This window comes from Oryctolagus cuniculus, chromosome 18, assembly GCF_051225735.1.
Source record: "Oryctolagus cuniculus isolate XC-2025 breed Fujian yellow rabbit chromosome 18, ASM5122573v1, whole genome shotgun sequence".
NCBI classification, from domain to species: Eukaryota; Metazoa; Chordata; class Mammalia; order Lagomorpha; family Leporidae; genus Oryctolagus; species Oryctolagus cuniculus.
Genome location: NC_142884.1, coordinates 47121280 through 47141565, shown reverse-complemented (window position 1 = coordinate 47141565; position 20286 = coordinate 47121280). Strand labels below are relative to the sequence as shown.

Genomic DNA, 20286 nt, shown 5'->3' with positions numbered 1-20286 from the left:
AACAAGGGCCAGCACTGTGGTGTAGTGGGTAAAGCCACTGCCTGCAGTGCTGGCATCCCATTTGGGCACCAGTTCAAGTCCCGGCTACTCCACTCCTGATCCAGCTCTCTGCTAGGGCCTGGGAAGGCAGGAGAAGAATGCCCAAGTCCTTGGGCTCCTGTACCCATGTGGGAGACCTGGAGGAGGCTCCTGGCTTCAGATTGGCTTGGCTCCAACCATTGCAGCCATTTCGGGAGTCAACCAGTGACAGAAGACCTCTTTCTCTCCACCTCAGCCTCTCTGTAACCATGCCTTTCAAGTTAAAAAAAAAAAAAAAAGAAACGAAGAAAATAATACTTAAGAAAATTTCTCAACATATAAGACCTCCCTATAAAAATCAAAATTTCTTTTCATCTTTTCCTAAAGAGTACTCTACCACAATCACCATGACCCTCCAGAGGAGGTAAAAAACAGCTACAAACTTTACTTATCTCCAACAAATAATGCTTTGACATTGTTGAATAGTGGAGGACTTGTCATACTTCTTTACCTTTCTTCATCATAATCACCACTCAGGAGCTAAACAGACAATATGAATGATTTGTCCAACATGAAACCTAAAATTACAACTATAGATTCTTAGGAGTTAAAATAACCTAGCAATTGAATTTATTATACACCCACTATAGAAATTCCTTCTGTGACACATTTCAGCTATTCCACCTCTCTGCTTTCAGTAGAAGACTTGTATTTCACACTTGTTCCTTATACTAAAGGAAAACCTGCTTCTGTGATTACCACTGACCGGATCTAATTCTGACCTCTAAAATCCTTGAAACACTTTAAGATAATTACTAGGTTTCTCTTTGAGGCACTTGGTATTATCTTTTTTTCTTTTATTTTATTTTTTGACAGGCAGAGTTACACAGAGAGAGAGCGAGATACAGAGAGAAAGGTCTTCCTTCTGTTGGTTCACCTCCCAAGTGGCCACTACAGCCAGCATGCTGCACCAATCCGAAGCCAGGAGTCACGTGCTTCCTCCTGGTCTCTCATGCGGGTGCAGGGTCCAAGGACTTGGGCCATCCTCCACTGCCTTCCTGGGCCTCAGCAGAGAGCTGGACTGAAAGAGAAGCAACCGGGACAGAATCCAGTGCCCCAACCGGGACTAGAACCCGGAATGCCAGTGCTGCAGGTAGGGGATTAGCCTAGTGAGCCGCAGCACCAGCCTACTTGGTATTATCTTTTTAAAATTTTAAAATGTCAAAACACTGTTGGAAGAAATAATCTAGTTTAGTTTTTGTTTGGTTGTTGTAGGGCTGTATTTTCTCTACGAATGGATAAGCTATTGCCACTACAGTCAGAAAACATGAGTCTTAACAGTGTTCTCCACTTAAAGATTCTAAGTTAAGGTAGATTTTTCAGTGGAGAGAAAAAAAGAAATCATTTATAACATTATTATCTATTACAATGCACTAACAACTATGAAGTAAAGTGAAAGGGGTTAAGACCACAGATAATGGAATCAAACAGCTCAATCCAGTATGAACACTTACTGACTATATGACTTGGAAGTTAATTTATTTAATTTCTTTATACCTCAGTTTGCTCCCAAGTGCACTGAACCATACCCAAATAAAAGAACTATGTGATGGATCGAAGTGTTTATATATGTTAAGTAATCAGAAAAGTGCTTGGCCCAAAGTAAATGCTATCTGTATTGGATATTACAATGTTTTATTACTTTGTACCTACTATAAATTAATCTATTACAACAATTTTGTAAGAAAAACAAATATTTTAAAGACATTGACTTTTCTAGAGCTTAGTAATTATCTTACTTTCATACGGTACTTAAGCAACCTTACAATGGCAAACACTTTTGGAAAAATATTTAATGAAATGAAGAATATATATACAATGTATTAAAATGGAAGATAAAAATCCTATCTGCCAAAGAAGCATAAATTATATGATCCCAACTTTGCTTTTTAAACATGGAAAAATATACAGATGGGGAATGGGGTAGAGACAAACAGATATTACTAGAAATTTATAAAACAAATATCAACAGTATTGATCCTTTCATAGTGATATTACAAGTAACGTGTTTTTCATCTGTTTCCTGTGTTGTCCAATTCTTTTTAACAACCATTTATTGAATTTATCAGAAAAAAAATCACTATCATAAAATATGCTTAGCACAGGCTGCTCAAACCTTTAAAATTTTTTTTCCTAAGTCTAGCAATTCTGTAAGTTTCTCTATTTACAACAACAAAAATGAAATAAAAACTCAAGGTATTTGCTATGTCTTGAGTGCCTGGGACAAAGTCTGGAAAATAGCAGGAACTCAATAAATATTTTGAGTTGAACTGGAAAAAAAATTCTAGGTAGCAAAGTAAAAAAATCATCAGAATATAAAAGTCAACAAAGCATTACATAAAATACATCCTAAAATTCTATTTTCTGGAGTAGGCTTTGTGGCACACGAGGTTAAGCTGCCACCTACAGCACCAGCATCCCATATAGATGCCAGTTTGAGTCCTGCCTGCTCCACTTTGATCAAGCTCCCTGAAAATGTGCCCTGAAAAGTAGCACACAAAGGTCCAAGTGCTTGGGTCCCTTCTACATACATGGGAGACCCAGATGGAGTTCCAGGTTCTTGATTCAACCTGCTTCAGCTCTGGCTGTTGTGACCATTTGGGGAGTAAACCAGAAGATGGAAGATCTCTCTCTCTGTCCTTTTCTCTGTTAAGTATGCCTTTCAAATAAATATATAAATCTTTTTTTTTTTTTTAAAGGGGGCTGGCATCATGGTGTTTCAGGTTAAGACACTGCCTGTGACATTAGCATCCCATGTGGCAATTCCAGCCCAGCTCCATGTTAATGCACCTGGGAAAGTGGCAGAAGATGGCCCAAGTGCTCAGGCCCCTACGTACATGTGGGAGACGTAGAAGGGGCTCCTGGCTCCTGGCTTCAGCCTGGCTCAGCCCCAGCTGTTGCAGCCATTTGAGATGGAAACAGTAATGGAAGATTTCTTTCTTTCTGTAACTCTGCCTTTCAAATAAATAAATAAATCTTTTAAAAAAATTCTATTTTCTCTTTTGATTACTAGTTCAGTGATCACACATTTCACTGATACAGAATTCTGACACTAAGTTTAATTTACAAACACTGATAGATCATACAGTACCCCGTATGCTATTTCCATTTAACAAGTAAGACAGGTTGGTGTGGTGCAGTGGGTTAAGACATTGCCTGCAACGCTGGTATCCTATATCAGAGTGCCAGTCTGAGTCCCAGCTGCTCTGCTTCCAATTTAGGTTTCTTGCTTACGCACCAAGGAAAGCAGCAGAAGATGGCCCAATTACTTGGGCCCCAGTTACCCATGTGGGAGACCCAGAAGATATTCCATGTTCCTGACTTCAGCCAGACCCAGCCCTGGCTGTTGAAGCCATTTGGGGGAGGGAACCAGCAAATGGAAAAATCTCTTTTTCTCTGTCTCTTCCTCTCTCTATATAACTCTGCCTTTCAAATAAATGACTAACTCTTACAAAAAAGATAAAAACAAAAGAATTTATGTTACAAAACAGCAGAAAATATTTGTCATAAGCCAGAAAAATTCCAAAATTTAGAGGTAAACTAGTATTTTCTGTACTGTTTTGTAATTTTTGTAAATGTAATGTTTTGAAAATAATTACATTAAAAAGCACTTGCTATAGCATTTTTTTTCCTCTCCCCATTGAACTCCTTGCCTCTTCATCTCCCTGCAGCTTCTTCCCCCTACATCCAGCAATTTTTCTCACCTCCATGTTAAGTGGCAAAATCAAGAGTCCAATAGATAAGAAATGATCTCAGCAATATCCCTTTCATTTTTAAAGATGTATTTTATTTATTTAAAAGGCAGAGTTACAGAGGGAGGGAGAGGGAGAAGGAGAAGGAGAGGGGGAGAGGGGGGGGGATATCTTCTATCTATTGGTACACTCCCCAAATGCAAGAAGCTGAATATACCCTATTTTTAACAACTGACACAGACTACAGGGTATTCTAAGATATTTGAAATTATATCTGCAACCTCTCTACTTCAGTTGGTGACTAAGAAAAAGGCGTACAAAAATATTCTCTAAATACCCAAAATTCTAATAGAACTTTCTAAAATTCTTTTTTTTTTAATATTTATTTATTTATTTGAGAGGCAGAGTTACAGAGAAAGAGGGAGAAACACAGAGAGGTCTTCCATCTGCTGGTTCACTCCCCAAATGGCTGCCATGGCCAAAGTTGCCCAATCTGAAGCCAAGAGCCAAGAGCTTCTTCCAGGTCTCCCACACAGTTACAGGAGCCCAAGCACTTAGGCCATCTTCCACTGCCTTCCCAAGCCAACAGAAGGGAGCAAGATCAGAAGTGGAACAGCCAAATTCGAACCTGCACCCATATGGTAGTAGGCTTAACCTACTACACCACAGTATTGACCCCTTCTACGATTCTAAAGATAGTACTACCCATGAATTTTCAAACAACAGATTACAGAATATTTTGTCTTGGTTATAATAAAAATGTATTTCAGAATTATTTTTGATAAAATAAAATATTATGCCACTTCAATATTTTTTAAATTTCTTAACTTCTATAGAATACATAATGCAAATTTAATTAAAATCAAAATTATTGCAATTAGAGGGAAAAATAACTCAATTAAAAACCTCAGAAAAAATTTCCATAGAACCAGGAAAAGCATCATAAAAACATAACTTATTAAGACAACATTTTTGGGGCCAGCACTGTGCCACAGTGGGTTAAAGGCCTGGCCTGAAGCACCAACATTCCATATGGGCGCCAGTTCTAGTCCCAGCTGCTCCTCTTCCCATCTAGCTCTCTGCTATGGTCTGGGAAAGCAGTAGAAGATGGCCCAAGTCCTTGGGCCCCTATATCTGTGTGGGAGACCCAGAAGAAGCTCCTGGCTCCTAAGTTCAGATAGACTCAGCTCCAGCTGTTGTGGCCATTTGGGGAGTGAACCAGAGGATGGAAGACCCCCACCACCACCACTCCTCTCCACCTCTCTGTAACTCTTTCTTTCTTTCTTTCTTTCTTTTTTCTTTTTTTTTTTTTTTGACAGGCAGAGTGGACAGTGAAAGAGAGAGAGAGACAGAGAGGAAGATCTTCCTTTGCCGTTGGTTCACCCTCCAATGGCCGCCGCAGCCGGCGCACTGTGCTGATCCAAAGACAGGAGCCAGGTGCTTCTCCTGGTCTCCCATGGGGTGCAGGGCCCAAGGACCTGGGCCATCCTCCACTGCACTCTCTGGCCACAGCAGAGAGCTGGCCTGGAAGAGGGGCAACCAGGATAGAATCCGGCGCCCCGACCGGGACTAGAACCCGATGTGCCGGCGCCGCAAGGTGGAGGATTAGCCTAGTGAGCCGCGGCGCCGGCTTGTAACTCTGTCTTTCAAAGAAATAAAAAATGAATATTTAAAAATAAAAAGACAACATTTCAGCTATGTAGTAACATATCAAAATATGCCAAAATTACATCAGCAAAAAACACTCAGCCAAAATAAATCATAAATTTCCACACATTAAATCATTTGAATTTGAACATATTTAGGATGTGACCTATAATTCAGTCCATATAAAACTGACATGCAATCCATGATTCCCCTACCTTCTTTTACCAATCCATCTCTCTTTACTCCTATAATCAACAAATTCCAAATATCACATTTAACACTAAGAAGAAATAAGAAACTTGGAAACAGGTTTTCAGTAAGTCAAAAAATATTACAAACAGACTGCCTTTAACTATTTTGGACATGTAAAAAAAGAACAAGAAGTCAGTGAAACAGAACAAATCCCAAAACAAAATGGTGAGATTTAAAAACCTTATTGAGGCCAAGTGCTACGGTACAGTGGGTTAAAGCCCTGACCTGCAGCCCTGTCATTCCACATGAATCCTGGCAGCTCCATTTCCTTTTCTTTTCTTTCATTCATTCTTTTTTTTTTTTTTTAAAGATTTACTTATTTATTTGAAAGTCAAAATTACAGAGAGGCAGAGAGAGAGAGAGAGAGAGAGAGTGAGTGTTAGTTTTCCAATGGTTCACTCCCCAGATGGCCGCAAAGGCCAGAGCTGCACCAATTGGAAGTCAAGAGCCAGGAGCTTCCTGGAGCAGCCGGGACTCAAACCGGCATACATATAGGATGCCTGCAATGCAGGCAGCGGCCTCACCCACTATGTCACAGCGCCACTTCCAATCTGGCTTCCTGCTAATGCGCCTGGGAAAGCAGTGGAGGATGGCCCAAGTCCCTAGGCCCCTGCACCCACATGGGAGACCAGGAGGAAGCTGGCTCCTTGCTTCGGATCAGCTCATTTCTGGCTATTGTGGCCATTTTGGGAGTTAACCAGAGGATGGAAGACAACTCCCTTTCTGTTTCTCTCTCTCTCTGCAACTCTTTCAAGTAAATAAAATAAATCTTTAACATTAAACGAAACCTTTATTAATTTAACAGTATCAAATAAGAAGATTTGTAAAAGGTTGCTTATGATGGGTCTGAGAATGTTGTTCAGATAGCTGTCTGTCTATATGCTATCAATATAGGGAGACCTATTTTTTTTTAAGATTTATTTATTTGAAAGTCAAGAGTTACACAGAAGGAGGGGGAGGGGGAGGGGGAGGGGGAGGGGGAGGGGGAGGGGGAGGGGGAGGGGGAGGGGGAGGGGGAGGGGAGGGGGAGGGGGAGGGGGAGGGGGAGAGGGAGAGGGAGAGGGAGAGGGAGAGGGAGAGGGAGAGGGAGAGGGAGAGGGAGAGAGGGCTTCCATCCATTAGTTCACTCCCCAACTGGCCGCAATGGCTAGAGCTGCACCGATCCAAAGCCGGGAACTAGGAGCGTCTTCCAGGTCTCCCACATGGGTGCAGGGGGCACAAGGACTTGGGCCTTCTTCTACTGCTTTCCCAGGCCACAGCAGAGAGCTGGATCGGAGCTGGAGCAGTCAGGACTCGAATCAGCGCCCATATGGGATGCGGGCACTGCAAGTGGTGGCTTTACCTGCTACGCCACAGCACCGGCCATAATCTGAACACTTTTTAAAGCCATGGAAAAGAAACAAAACATGTTTAGAAAAACATGAATTGATGGGGCCAGTGCTGTGCTCACTTGCGAAGCGCGCTCTCTCTTTCTCTCTCTGTAACTCTGCCGTCCAAATAAATACATTACAAGATAAAAGAAAACAAAAATCATGAATTAAAATGACAAGGGACCAGTGCTGTGGCATAGAGGATAAAAAACCAACACCTGCAGTGCGGGCATCCCATATGCATGCCGGTTGGAGTCCTGGCTGCTCCACTTGCGATCCAGCTCTCTGCTATGGCCTGGGAAAGCAGTGGAAGATGGCCCAAGTCCTTGGGCCCCTGCACCTGCATGGGAGACCTGGAAGAAGCTCTTGGCTCCTGGCTTCAGATTAGCACAGCTCCAGCTGTTGCGCCCAATTGGGGAGTTAACCAGTGGATGGAAGACCTCTTTCTTTCTCTCTCTCTCTCAGCCTCTCCTCCGTGTAACTCTGACTTTCAAATAAATAAATAAATCTTTCAAAAAAATTATAACAAGCCTTAGAAAAATTAAGAAGTTAAAAAACTTTATGCTTCACAACTTCAATTATACATTGGACAAAATAATTAGTCAAATCAATCAGAAATGTACACAGAAAATACATGAACTTAAGTTTGTTAAGTGGCAATTTTTCCCAGGTCCATCCTTCTTGACTGAAATGCTTGATTCTCTTCCAGTAGAGGGAGCAAAATCATAATGCTCAACTCAACACTAGAAGAAGGGGAGGTGCAGGGCTTATAAAAGATTAAAAAAAATTATACATATTTATGGTGTACTGTGTGATGTTTTGTTACATGTATACATTGCATAATATAAGTGCCTTTTAAGAATCCTTACATCTATCCAAACATTTTAAAAAAATGTGTTGAAAATACTATTTGAAACAGAACTAAAATCAATTTGGTCTTTTCAAACACTTGAAGTCTTTGAAATGAAAAACTGGAAAATATTTTCATTGTCCACCGAGTCTCATGGGTAAGAAAGGTACTGAATCATTTTATGAATCGTTAATTTAACAACAGGATTTCAGAAAATACAATTTTTTTTAAGAAAGTAATATCCTGGGGCAGGTGTTTGGCCTGGTGGTTAAGATTCAGCTTGAAATGCCCACATTCCATACTGGAATGCCTGAGTTTGAGTTCTGGCTTCACTTTCTTTTTTTTTTTTTTTTTTTTTTATTTTTATTTTTTTTTTTTTTTTTGACAGGCAGAGTGGACAGTGAGAGAGAGAGACAGAGAGAAAGGTCTTCCTTTGCCGTTGGTTCACCCTCCAATGGCCGCCGCGGCCGGCGCGCTGCGGCCGGCGCACCGCGCTGATCCGATGGCAGGAGCCAGAATCCAGGTGCTTTTCCTGGTCTCCCATGGGGTGCAGGGCCCAAGCACCTGGGCCATCCTCCACTGCACTCCCTGGCCACAGCAGAGGGCTGGCCTGGAAGAGGGGCAACCGGGACAGAATCCGGCGCCCCGACCGGGACTAGAACCCGGTGTGCCGGCGCCGCTAGGCGGAGGATTAGCCTAGTGAGCCGCGGCGCCGGCCCTGGCTTCACTTTCAATTCCAGCTTCCTGCAGACTGTGCACCCTGGAAGATAGCAGGTGACGGCTCAAATAGTTGGATACCTCCTACCCGTTTGAGAGACCTATATTGAGTTCCAGGCTTCTGCCTTTGGCTTGGTACAATCCTGACTGTCACAGGTATTTGAGGAGTAAACCAGTGAACGGGAGATCTGTCAATCTCTCTGGTGTGTCACTCTACCTTCCAAATAAAATAAATAAAAGCAATATACTCACATGACAAAAACTAGAAAATAAGGGAAAGAGAAATATACTCTTTACTACCCTAAAACAAATGCCCTTCTGGTATTTTTTCGTATGCATACTTTCATACTACTATGAAAAATGTATGATTATAAAAACATTTATTAAATATTTATTATTATATATTTCACATTAGTCCTAAGCACTTTTACATGCTATAACACTGTTAATTCTTTCCAAAATCTTATAAAATAGACTCTACTAGTTCACATTTTAAACATGAGGAAAAAGACACATAGAATTATATAACCAGCCCAAAGTCACACAGCTATTAACAGGAGCCGAGATTCAAATCAAGGAATTCTGGAATCAGATCATGCATTCTTTGTTTGGTCTTTAAAAAAAAAAAAAAAAAAAGATTTATTTATTAGAAAGGCAGAATGGCAGAGAGCCAGAGAGACCTTCCAATTGCTGGTTCATTCCACAAATAGCAGCAAGAGTTGAGGATGGGCCAGACTCAAACCTGGAGCCAGAAACTCTATCTGGGTCTCCCAAGTGGATGGCGGGAATTCATGTACGTGAACCATCAACTGCTGTATCCTAGGCACATTAGCAGGGAGCTAAATGAGAAGTAGAACAGCTGGGACTCAAACTGCCACTCCAGCAGGGGATGCAAGTCTCAAGTGTCAGCTTAACCAGCTGTGCCAAAACACCCACCCCAAGATTCTGCATTTTTAGCCACATTACTGTGATCTTAGTTATGAATTATGCTTTTCCCTATCTGTAAGATATTATCAGGGTTATTCTTGAAACTCTTTTTAATGTCCAAGACAATTTAACTAATCTTGATGTCATAATAAGCTATGTCATTTCTAGTTCATTATAAATGAGTACAGTAAGACAAATATCTGAGTACTTTTACTTTTGCTATCTTTGTATTATAGTAATATACCACAAAATTACTTTCTAAAACATCTGTATCAATTAGCAAAACTAGGTATCAATTTCACCATAAATTTGGTAGCATTAAGCAGTAACATTAAAATTCCTAATAGGTAAAAATGAAATTATTGACCACATTGAAATTTTCTACTAAAGTTGCAAATTACTCTAGTTTTACTAATTCGATATTCTTTTGTGAATTTCATTTTATATGCTTATCTAGTTATCAATTGAGATCTTAAATGTTTGCTAACCAATTTATATGGACTTTCTGTAGGAATATTAATTCTGTGTCTATCATACTTGTAATAAAACTTTGCCAGTCTATTACTAAGGGTCTGTTTTTGTTAAAATAACCTGATAAGGTTAATCATAATTAAAAGTTATAAGGAAGTCTTTTTAAAACTTTGAAATTTTCAAAATATAAAGTTAGTCTATTGCTTTGAGCACATCAATGAATCATTTTCAATGATTTTTGAAGCAATATAAACCCATGTTAAGATACTCAAGAGAATTATGAAGTTTGAGAAATCTTGAATATATCTCACATAAAATTAACTCAACATATAAATTGCCCTCCCTACCCCAAGTCACCAAAATAAAAGCAAAGAACTACATACCTGTCGTTGTAAACATAGGCGATTTCTGTCATGCAAATGTTGATGATTAGAAAATGGTGAGTGCCAAGTCCGAGTCTGACTTTGCAACTGAGTTTGAGCCATATCGGAAGGCCGTGTTACAAGATGTGAAGTAAACTGTCGATCAAGGTCATGATCTAAAACATGACTTGAATTTTCTTGCCCAAATGTTGACTCATCAAATTGGGGAAGGAGACCTTCCTGAAGTAGGTCCTCTGGGTCAAGTCCTGTGAATGGCTCATTTTGAGATTCCACTTGATGAAGTAAATTCTCTTCTAAAGATGAAAAGCCATTACTTTCGACATGATCATTGAAATGGCTCATTTGAGTTCCTGAGTCAACAGGATCTGGAAAGTTCATGTGTACAGGAGATAATTTTGAATTGCTATAATTATCCTGAGGATGTGACGAATGCAACATTTGGAAATTATTTGAATTCAATGATGTATTGGGGTTTAGGATATGCTGAGAAGACTCTTGCTTGACTCCTCTATGAGGTGAAAATGAATTACTTCCAGTAAAATCAGATAAACTCTGATTTGTATGATTAGGTGCAAGAATTGCAGAAGACTGAAGGAGACTGTTTGGTGATATATGATTACTGGAAAAGGAATAATGTGAAGAAAACTGCTGTGAATTACTGACAGAACAAGAAGTCATATTTGGAGAAGGTCCATTAAAATTTCCCTCTTGATGACTGCTACACTTGAGGAAGTGTACTGAAGGATTTGACGTTTGAGAAAATTGCATTGAAAGAGACTGTTGTGAAGTAGATGCATTAGTAATTTGAGGTGGCTGGTTAACAGTGACTCTGTGTGAACCAGAAACATTAACATCCATAAAATTTTTAGACTGATTAAGAGAATTTTGCCCTGGGTTAAGATTGTTTCTGTTTTGTTGTGAGCGTAGTGAAGTACACTGTGTTTGTTGTTCATTGGCCTGAAATAAGGCAAAGTCATGGTGTGCCACAAAGCTTTTATTTTGATGCATAGAATGTGAATGTCCTTGTTGGTGAAAAGGAGATCCATTTTGATTTGAAATGCTAGTAGCAGTCTGATGGCCCCACATTGGACTGCCATCTGCTACATCTGGAAACAAACCATTGGGCTGGTTTTGGGGGTGGATTGGGGAACAATTAAACTGAGAGTGTGGAGATAACACATGTTCAGGTGGACTACCAAAAGACTGATTAACTTGATGAAATTTCATTGAATCAAACTGATTTAACTGTTCAAAATCAGTCATCTTCTGATGTGTTGAAGGACCCTGAACATGATTCAACGAGTCTATGTGTAAAGGTTCAAATTCTGCACCCAAGTTCAACTCATCAACTAGAGAAACAGGTCCTGGTTGTACAAATGCATCATCTGACAAACCTTCTAAGGTTTCACCAAAAAGATTGGCATCATCAAAAAAGTCCATCATTGGATCTGTCATCTTGAAACTTCAGTAACAATCTGGGTTGTCAGCTCCAAATGGAGTATATTCAGCTTCTCTGAATGTCCAATCCAGTATTATTGGATCATTTCCGAAGGTCATCAACTAATCCAAAATAGGCCAATGTTCATTATTGCTCCAGACAATGACATGTTACAAAGTGTCAGAATCCTAGGAAAACAAGAACAAAAGAAATTACATTTAATAATAAGCATTCACTAAACGTCTGTAAACACAGTTGATATCTGGTGTTAAAAACATAAAATCTCAGTGTATACTATTTTTATGGAATAATTCATTGCAAATAGCTCATTAATATATTCTATAAAGAAAAACGGGGACTTTATTTTTTTCTGTAAGGAAAAAAGGGACTTGACTATGTGTATTTAAAAGTAGCCATGCGTATTACTTTAATTTGAAGTTGATACACTTTGATTAAAGAATATGAAATAAACTTGGGTATAGTATGTCATACTCTATACTATAAAATGGTCATAAGTCCCTGGCACTACTAGTCAATTTATAAAGTTTATCTATATGTATTATACTTTAAAGTTATGTCTTGTTAAGACAGCTGACATCAAAACTTCTCATGTAAATAAGGGCACTGTGATCTTTTGCTCTGGATTTACTGAACAGATAAATTATTTCAGAGTAGATGTGAAAATGCATCAAGAAGAGCAATTGCATGAAGTGACAATAAAGTAGCTCAGAGTGAGATAAAAATTAGCCATCTGGTCAACTGACAGCACAGACATGTGCTGGAGAATATGTTGGGAGATATCACACATATTGCTACCATAGTCCTCCTGTTTATCTATTATGGAAGATCAGCTTCCTGACAGCCAACTGATTGAGACATCTGTGAAGAAAAAGCAAGCACCTTCATATTAGCAGCTGTATTCACTACTCTGTTCCTAATGCCACTCTGGTTAAATAATTTGGAGTATGCATGTTGCTCATTATATTACCAAACTTTGCAAATACTGAGAAATCAAACTGAGGAGAAAACAAACAAGAGCTTCAGTTAAGCAATAAATTGATCTTATGATAGTCACAAGAGAAAAATAATTATATTTTTATTTATGCATATATGGTTGTCCCTCACTATCTGAGGGAACTGACTCCAGGAACCTCTACAGGTTCCAAAATCCACGGATGCTCAAATTTCGTACAAAAACAGTTTATTATTTGCACATAACCTATGCATATGCTTCCATGTACTTTAAATCATCTCTAGATTTCTTATACTACATAAAACAACATAATTGCTAAGTAAATAGTTTTTATAGGGTATTGTTTAGGAAATAATGACAAAAAAAAGTTCATACATGTTGACTACAGGTGTATTTTTCCAAATATTTTCAAGGCAAAGTTGGTTGAATTCATGGTTGAAGAACCCTAGGTAAAGAAACCCATGGATACTGATAGGCAAATATCTATTTTTATACATATACTCATAAACACTACTGATAGGTATAAAGGGTCTAATACATTACTTGTTAATATTAAAAGGCTAACCACTATAATTCCAGGCTTGTATCACATCTAACAAAGGTAATTTTTTGTTCTGCCACCATTGTCTTGAATACAGAATCATAAACGGAGGTTTTCACTCCTCTAATATTAGTTAATTAGAAGATTAATACTGGCATAAGAAACTTTTATTTTTGGAGGCTAATTCCTAAACAAAATTCTGAGAGGTAAAAACTACAGAATCTAGATTAATTTTACCCAGAGATCGACTTATGAATAGTATCTAAATGCTGTAGTAAGTATATTTCAAAAAAAGTAAAATAGGGGCCAACACTGTGGCGTAGCAGGTTAGCCACCGCGTACAGTACCAGCATCCCATACGGGTGCCGGTTCGAGTCCTGGCTGCTCCACTTCCAATCCAGCTCTCTGCTGTAGCCTGGGAAAGCAGTGGAAGATGGCCCAAGTCCTTGGGCCCCTGCACTCGAATGGGAGACCTAGAAGCTCCTGGCTCCTGGCTTTGGATCGGCTCAGCTCTGGCCATTGCAGCCAATTGGGGAGTGAACCAGCAGATGGAAGACCTCCCTCTCTCTCTCTCTGCTTCTCCTTTTTTCTCTGTATAACTCTTTCAAATAAATAAATAAATCTTTAAAAAAAAAAGTAAAATAGAGAAAAATAAAATGTTTTCCAGACTTCACAGTTGTGAGACCAAGCATATGGAGAGTACAAGGTCTGAAGTGAACAAAGCAGTAGCAACACTTTGTATCTGAAGCTCCAGACACAAGATTTGGGAAAGTCTATGTATACTTAAGTTCTTAATCAGGAAAGCAACAACTTATGTTTTCATATGGATATACGATCAAGTGGAACATTTAAGAAAAAAATTCAAATACTACATTGGAAGAACCCCTATGTCATCAATTAATGATAAGGTACACCATCAGTTGATAAAAATAAAGAAATTTTACCAATTGTAACACTATGCCACTTAGAATTTTCAATTTATAATAAGTAAATTTTAAGCTTAATCAGAATTAGACTTATTCTTGGAAATCTATTTTTTCCTGTCTTAAAGTGCTTTGTTTAGTCAATAAAAAACTTGACTGTTACTTGGCAAGAAAATGTGGAACTGCTGTCATTTCTTCAACAATGAATATTTGCATCACTAATACGAAATTTATGCTTTGTTGCTCTAGTTCTGTGCCTTTCTGCATACTCGATAACTTTTTGATTAAATGCTGAACAACAGTGTAATCTTTTCAAAGACATGTTGAACAGCAATTAAATGAGTAATACTAACAATGTACACAGCTCAACTGAAGTGCTGACAATATAAATAACTATGACTAAATTTGTGTTCAAATAGGCACTGACAACTATTCTATGAGTTACCTGCCAGACAACAACTGAGACACATCCCAAGTTCAGAGATACTAAAAGCAAAACTATATGTCTTAGAATTGATTAAAGAGGGGTTGGTGCTATTCCTGGGAAAGCAGCAGAGGATGGCCCAAGTCCTTGGGCCCCTGTAACCACATGAGAGACCCAGAAGAAGCTCCTGACTCCTGGGGCTGGTGCCGCGGCTCCAGTTAATCCTTTGCCTGCGGCGCCAGCATCCCATATGGGCACCAGGTTCTAGTCCCAGTTGCTCCTCTTCCAGTCCAGCTCTCTGCTGTGGCCTGGGAAGGCAGTGGAGGATGGCCCAAGTGCTTGGGCCCTGCACCCGCATGGGAGACCAGGAAGAAGCTCCTGGCTTCGGACTGGCACAGCCCCAGCCATAGTGGCCATTTGGGGGGTGAACTACTGGAAGGAAGACCTTTCTCTCTCTCTCTCTCACTGTCTAACTCTGCCTAATTAAAAAAAAAAGAAAAAAAAAGAAAAAAAAAGGAGGGGCCGGTGATGTGATGAAGTGGGTTAATGCCCTGGCCTGAAGCACCAGCATCCCATATGGGCCACTTTGAGACACGGCTGCTCCACTTCCAATCCAGCTCTCTGCTGTGGCCTGGGAAAGCAGTGGAGGATGGCCAAAGTCCTTGGGCCTCTGCACCTGCGTGGGAGACCCGGAGGAAGCTCCTGGCTTCGGACTGGCACAGCTCCAGCCGTTGCAGCCGACTGGGGAGTAAACCATCGGATGAAAGACCTCTCCTCTCTCTGTGTAACTCTGATTTTCAAAAAAAGAAAAAAAAATCTTAAAAAAAAAAAAAAGGATGTGGAAAAGTAGAACTTACACATTACTGGTGGGAATGCAGCTATTCTGGCAGACAATTTAGTGGTTCCTCAAAGGTTAGACATAGATTTACCATATGATTCAGCAATTCAACTGCTACAAACATACCCAAAGGAATTGGGAGCAGGAACTCAAACAGAAACTTGTATACCAACGTTCACTGCAGCATTATTCACAGTAGTCAAAAAAGGGGAAACAGGCGGGCATTGTGACCCAGTAGGTAAGACTGCCACTTAGGACACCTATATACAATCTAGGAGTACCTGCTACTCCTATACAGGAGTCCCAACTACTCTACTTCCAATCCAGCTTCCTGCTATTGCACCTGGGAAGCAAGAGCTGATGGCTCTATTGTTTGGTCCCCTGCTACCCAAATGGGAGACCTGGACAGAGTTCCTGGCTCCTGGCTTCCACCTGGCCAAATCCCAGCTGTTGCAGGCCCTTGGTGAATGAACCAGTGGATGGATGACCTCTCTTTCTGTCTCTACCTCTCAGTCATTCTGCCTTTCAAATAAGTAAATTATTTTAAAAATGGGGCAGAAGGGAAACCACCTAATGGATGGATAAATAAAACATGGCAAATTGAAGCAGTATTATTCACCAATAAAAATGAAGTACTGGGACACAGATTATCTCTGAAAATTATGCTAAGTAAAAGAAGTCAGCCAAAAGGATCCCAGGTTATACGGTTCCATTTATCTAAAATGTCAATAGGCAAATCTATAGAGATTAGAGGTCACCTATAGACCTGGGGGCAGGGTGAGTGGGTTTGGACTACCAGTTACAAGGTTTCCTTTTGGGGTAATGAAAATGTACTAAAATTGATGAAGGTTATATTTATAAATTCTGTGAATATTAAAGGTATTGCTTTAGGTATTTCAAATGAAACTATATTTCAATAAATATATTTTAAGAAAAAATTATGTGTGTAAAATTATTTTTTATTATATATATATATGTATTTTAAAGATCTGATTTATTTATTTGATAGGTAGAGTTACAGAGAGAGGGAGAGACAGAGAGAGAGGTCTTCCATCCTCTGGTTCACTCCCCAAATGGCCACAACAAGGAAAGCTGAGCTGATCCAAAGCCAGGAGCCAGGACCTTCCTCTGGATCTCCCAAACCGGTGAAGGGGCCCAAGCACTTGGGCCATCCTCCACTGCCTTCCCAGGCCATGGCAGAGAGCTGGACTGGAAGAGGAGCAACCGGGACAGACCAGAGCCCCAACCGGGACTGCCGGCGCCTCAGGAGGAGAATTACCTAGTGAGCCTCGGTGCTGGCCATGGATAAAAGTTCATTCTGTCTCTCCCTCTGTAACTCTGCCTGTCAAATAAATAAATCCTTAAAAAAAAAAAGTTTTCCAAACAAAAGAAGCTATGTTATTTTTATTGTCATTAATAACAGTAAGTAATGTTAGGATAGAGAAAATGTTTACTTTAGAATGTTACATGACAATTCAGGAAATATTAGTGGAATATTAATAAAAACCGGAATTTGAAATTTAGGATATCTATGACATATATATATATAAGTATTATATATATGTTATATATATAGTAGAGCAGGAATCAGGGGCAGGCATTTGGTGCAGTGCTTAAGAGACCACTTGGATGCCTGCATCACATACTGGAGTGCCTGGGTTCAGGTCCTGGCTCCACTTCCAGTTCCAGCTTCCTGCTAATGTGCACCCTGAGATGCAAAGGGGATGGCTCATGCAGTTGGCTTCCTGCCACCCATGTGCAGACGTAGAGGTTCCTGGCTTGGGCCTGGTCTGGCCCTGGCTGTTGTGGGCATCTGGGGAGTGAAGCAACAAAAGGAAGATTTCTATGTGTCTGGCTATATCTCTGTCTCTCTGCCTTTCAAATAAAATGAAAATAAAATTTTAAAAAGTAGGAATTCCAAAACTTTTGAGCAATAATTAATTGAAAGAATATAAACATTAAATTAATAGGGATTCAATACTGCCACTTAATTATTTAGAAATAATGCTTTAAAAGGTAACAAGGACTGTTAAATTTTGTATTCAACATGGATTACAGTAGGCAAGAGCCTGTAATCTTCTCATTCATGTTTTTATATTTATCTGTTTTTCTATCTTCACTCCTTTTCGGGGGAGCTTACCTGCTAGGATACAGATACATTCCAGAATAAATGAGTCTCCTACCTACAAGCCAGTACTTCTGATTAACTTTCCTAAACCAGATTAAAAAAAAAAACTAGAAAGTATCAGAGGATGTTACAGTACTGTTTTAGATTTCTTTAGGTCAAAAAATAGTTGGTCATAACAAGATAGACAGCAATAAAACTAGGAAGTATCAGAGGATGTTACAGCACCGTTTTAGATTTCTTTAGGTCAAAAAATAGTTGGTTATAACAAGATAGACAGCAATGCATTCATACTTTGTTCCTTCTGCCTACTCAAGAACATAACCCCAGACAGTTTTTACATCTCTTTCCCTAGTCATCAATTTGTTTCATCCTACTAGATCACTCTCATCAACATACAAACTAATTGTTACTTCCATCTCCAAAAACCCCCTCTCTAGGGATGGGTATTGAGATGCAGCAGCTTAAGCTATGCTCACATCCTATATCCAAGTGCAGATCAAGTCCTGATTCCTCTGCTTCCAATCCAGCTCCCTGCTAATGCACCTGGGAAGCAGCAATCCAGATGGAGTGACTGTCACCTGGCTTTGGTTTAGCCCAGATTTGGCAGTGGTAGCTATCTGGGTAATGAAACAGTGGATGGAAGATCTCTTTTTCTTGGTCTTGCTGTCTCTATCACTCTGACTTCCAAATAAATAAATCTTTTTTAAAAAAAATCTCCTCCAGGGGCTGGCAATGTGGCACAGTGGGTTAAGCCGCAGCCTATAGTGCCGGCATCCCATATGGGCACTAGTTTGAGTCCTGGCTGCTCTACTTCCAATCCAGCTTACTGCTAATGCACCTGGGAAAAGCAGCAGAGGATGGCCCAACTGCCTGGGCACCTGCACCCACATGGTAGACCTGGAAGAAGCTCCTGGCTTCAGACCCATCCAGCCTTGGCTGTTGTGGCCATTTGGGAAGTGAACCAGAAATGTATGATCAATCTCTCTCTCTCTGCCTCTCCCTTTCTTTGTAACTCTGCCTTTCAAATAAATCAATCTTTAAACAACAAAAACAAAAAAATTCTGGAACTCATTATTCCTCCAATCTTTTTTCTTTTATCGTCTCCTTTACAACCAAACTTAAGAAATTTACTTACATTTGATGTCTTCAACTACTTCCTGTCATTGTCTCTTGAAAGCTTTAGTCCCACTACCTCACCAATCTAATCTGATCAAGACACAGTGATCTCCCCACAACTCAATCCAAGAGATATTTTTCAATCTTCATTCAATGCTACCTGCCTATCAGCAGGATCTGATATAGTTACCAACAAGCCTCCTTGAAACACTTAATTTCACTAAACTGATAGAAAGACAGTTACCTAGTTTCTGTCCTAAAGAAAGAAAAATTTCAGTTTCTTTCACAAATTTCAATCTTTAAATACTTTAAATCTTTTTTTATCAGGTATTCAAGAGAAGTCAAATAATTTTTTGGCCATTTGGGTTTGAGTTACGGTAGAGACTTTATTTTTATTTTTTTAGAAACCTTTTATTTAATGAGTATAATTTAAATCTTTTTTCTATCTACATTCACTCCCAAGGTGAGGTAAGTCTCATGGCTTAAATATCATCAATACATTGGGAATTCCCAAATTTTATTTATAAAATATATGTCTCATACTTAGTGAAACAAAGCCAGTCCCAAAGGGGACTCCCTAATCTGTGAAAACTAACAGAGCACCTAAAAGGAAACCTGAAAAAGTGAAATTGACACTTTGAAAAGCAATGACACGAACAGCCCTTGTCGTGACTGTTGAGGAACAGTTCTATTTTTCTTTTCCTTCTTAATACGATTGGTTGAACTCTTTACCTAAAATAGAATTAACCATATATGTATAAAATCAATTGAAAAATAGATCTCGGGGAAAAATAAGAGTCGGGGCTGGCAACGCAGCTCAATAGGCTAATCTTCCACCTGCGGCGCCGGCATACTGAGTTCTAGTCCCGGTCGGGGCACCGGATTCTTTCCCGGTTGCCCCTCTTCCAGGCCAGCTCTCTGCTGTGGCCCAGGAGTGCAGTGGAGGATGGCCCAAGTCCTTGGGTCCTGCACCCCATGGGAGACCAGGAGAAGCACCTGGCTCCTGGCTTCGGATCAGCGCAGTGTGCCGGCCACAGCGCACCAGCTGCAGCGGCCATTGGAGGGTGGACCAACGGTAAAAGGAAGACCTTTTTCTCTGTCTCTCACTATCCACTCTGCCTGTTTAAAAAAAAAAAAAAAAAGAGTGGGAATAAGAGAGGGAGGAGGAGGTTGTTACTGTAAAGCTGTATAGGTCTGCATACATGCCTACGGACTTACTTCTCTCTCTCTCTTTTTTTTTTCTTTTTTTGACAGGCAGAGTTAGAGAGAGAGAGAGAGAAAGGTCTTCTTTCCGTTGGTTCACCCCCAAAATGGCTGCTATGGCTGGCGCACTGCGACGATCCGAAGCCAGGAGCCAGGTGCTTTTCCTGGTCTCCCATGGGGTGCAGGGCCCAAGCACTTGGGCCATCCCCACCGCCTTCCCGGGCCACAGCAGAGAGCTGGACTGGAAGAGCAGCAACTGGGACAGAATCCAGCACCCCGACCAGTACTAGAACCCGGAGCGCCGGTGCTGCAGGT

General features: G+C 40.1%; 1 protein-coding gene across 36 annotated transcripts in view; it reads right to left on the bottom strand.

The window, feature by feature from the left end:
• CHD9 (chromodomain helicase DNA binding protein 9) overlaps positions 1-20286 on the bottom strand; it is a 281829-nt gene that overhangs the window by 157668 nt on the left and 103875 nt on the right. For 26 of the 36 annotated variants that reach the window (XM_070063523.2, XM_070063508.2, XM_070063515.2 and 23 more), the window contains exon 2: positions 10388-12013. Coding sequence is in view for 21 of the 36 variants with exons in the window: in XM_051846761.3 (XP_051702721.1) it covers positions 10388-11842 (1455 nt within the window). In the remaining 15 variants the exon portion in view is untranslated. Of the gene's footprint in view, positions 1-10387; positions 12014-17170; positions 17338-20286 lie in introns of all 36 variants that reach the window. The other 10 variants (XM_070063507.2, XM_070063503.2, XM_089320025.1 and 7 more) reach the window with 1 other exon arrangement.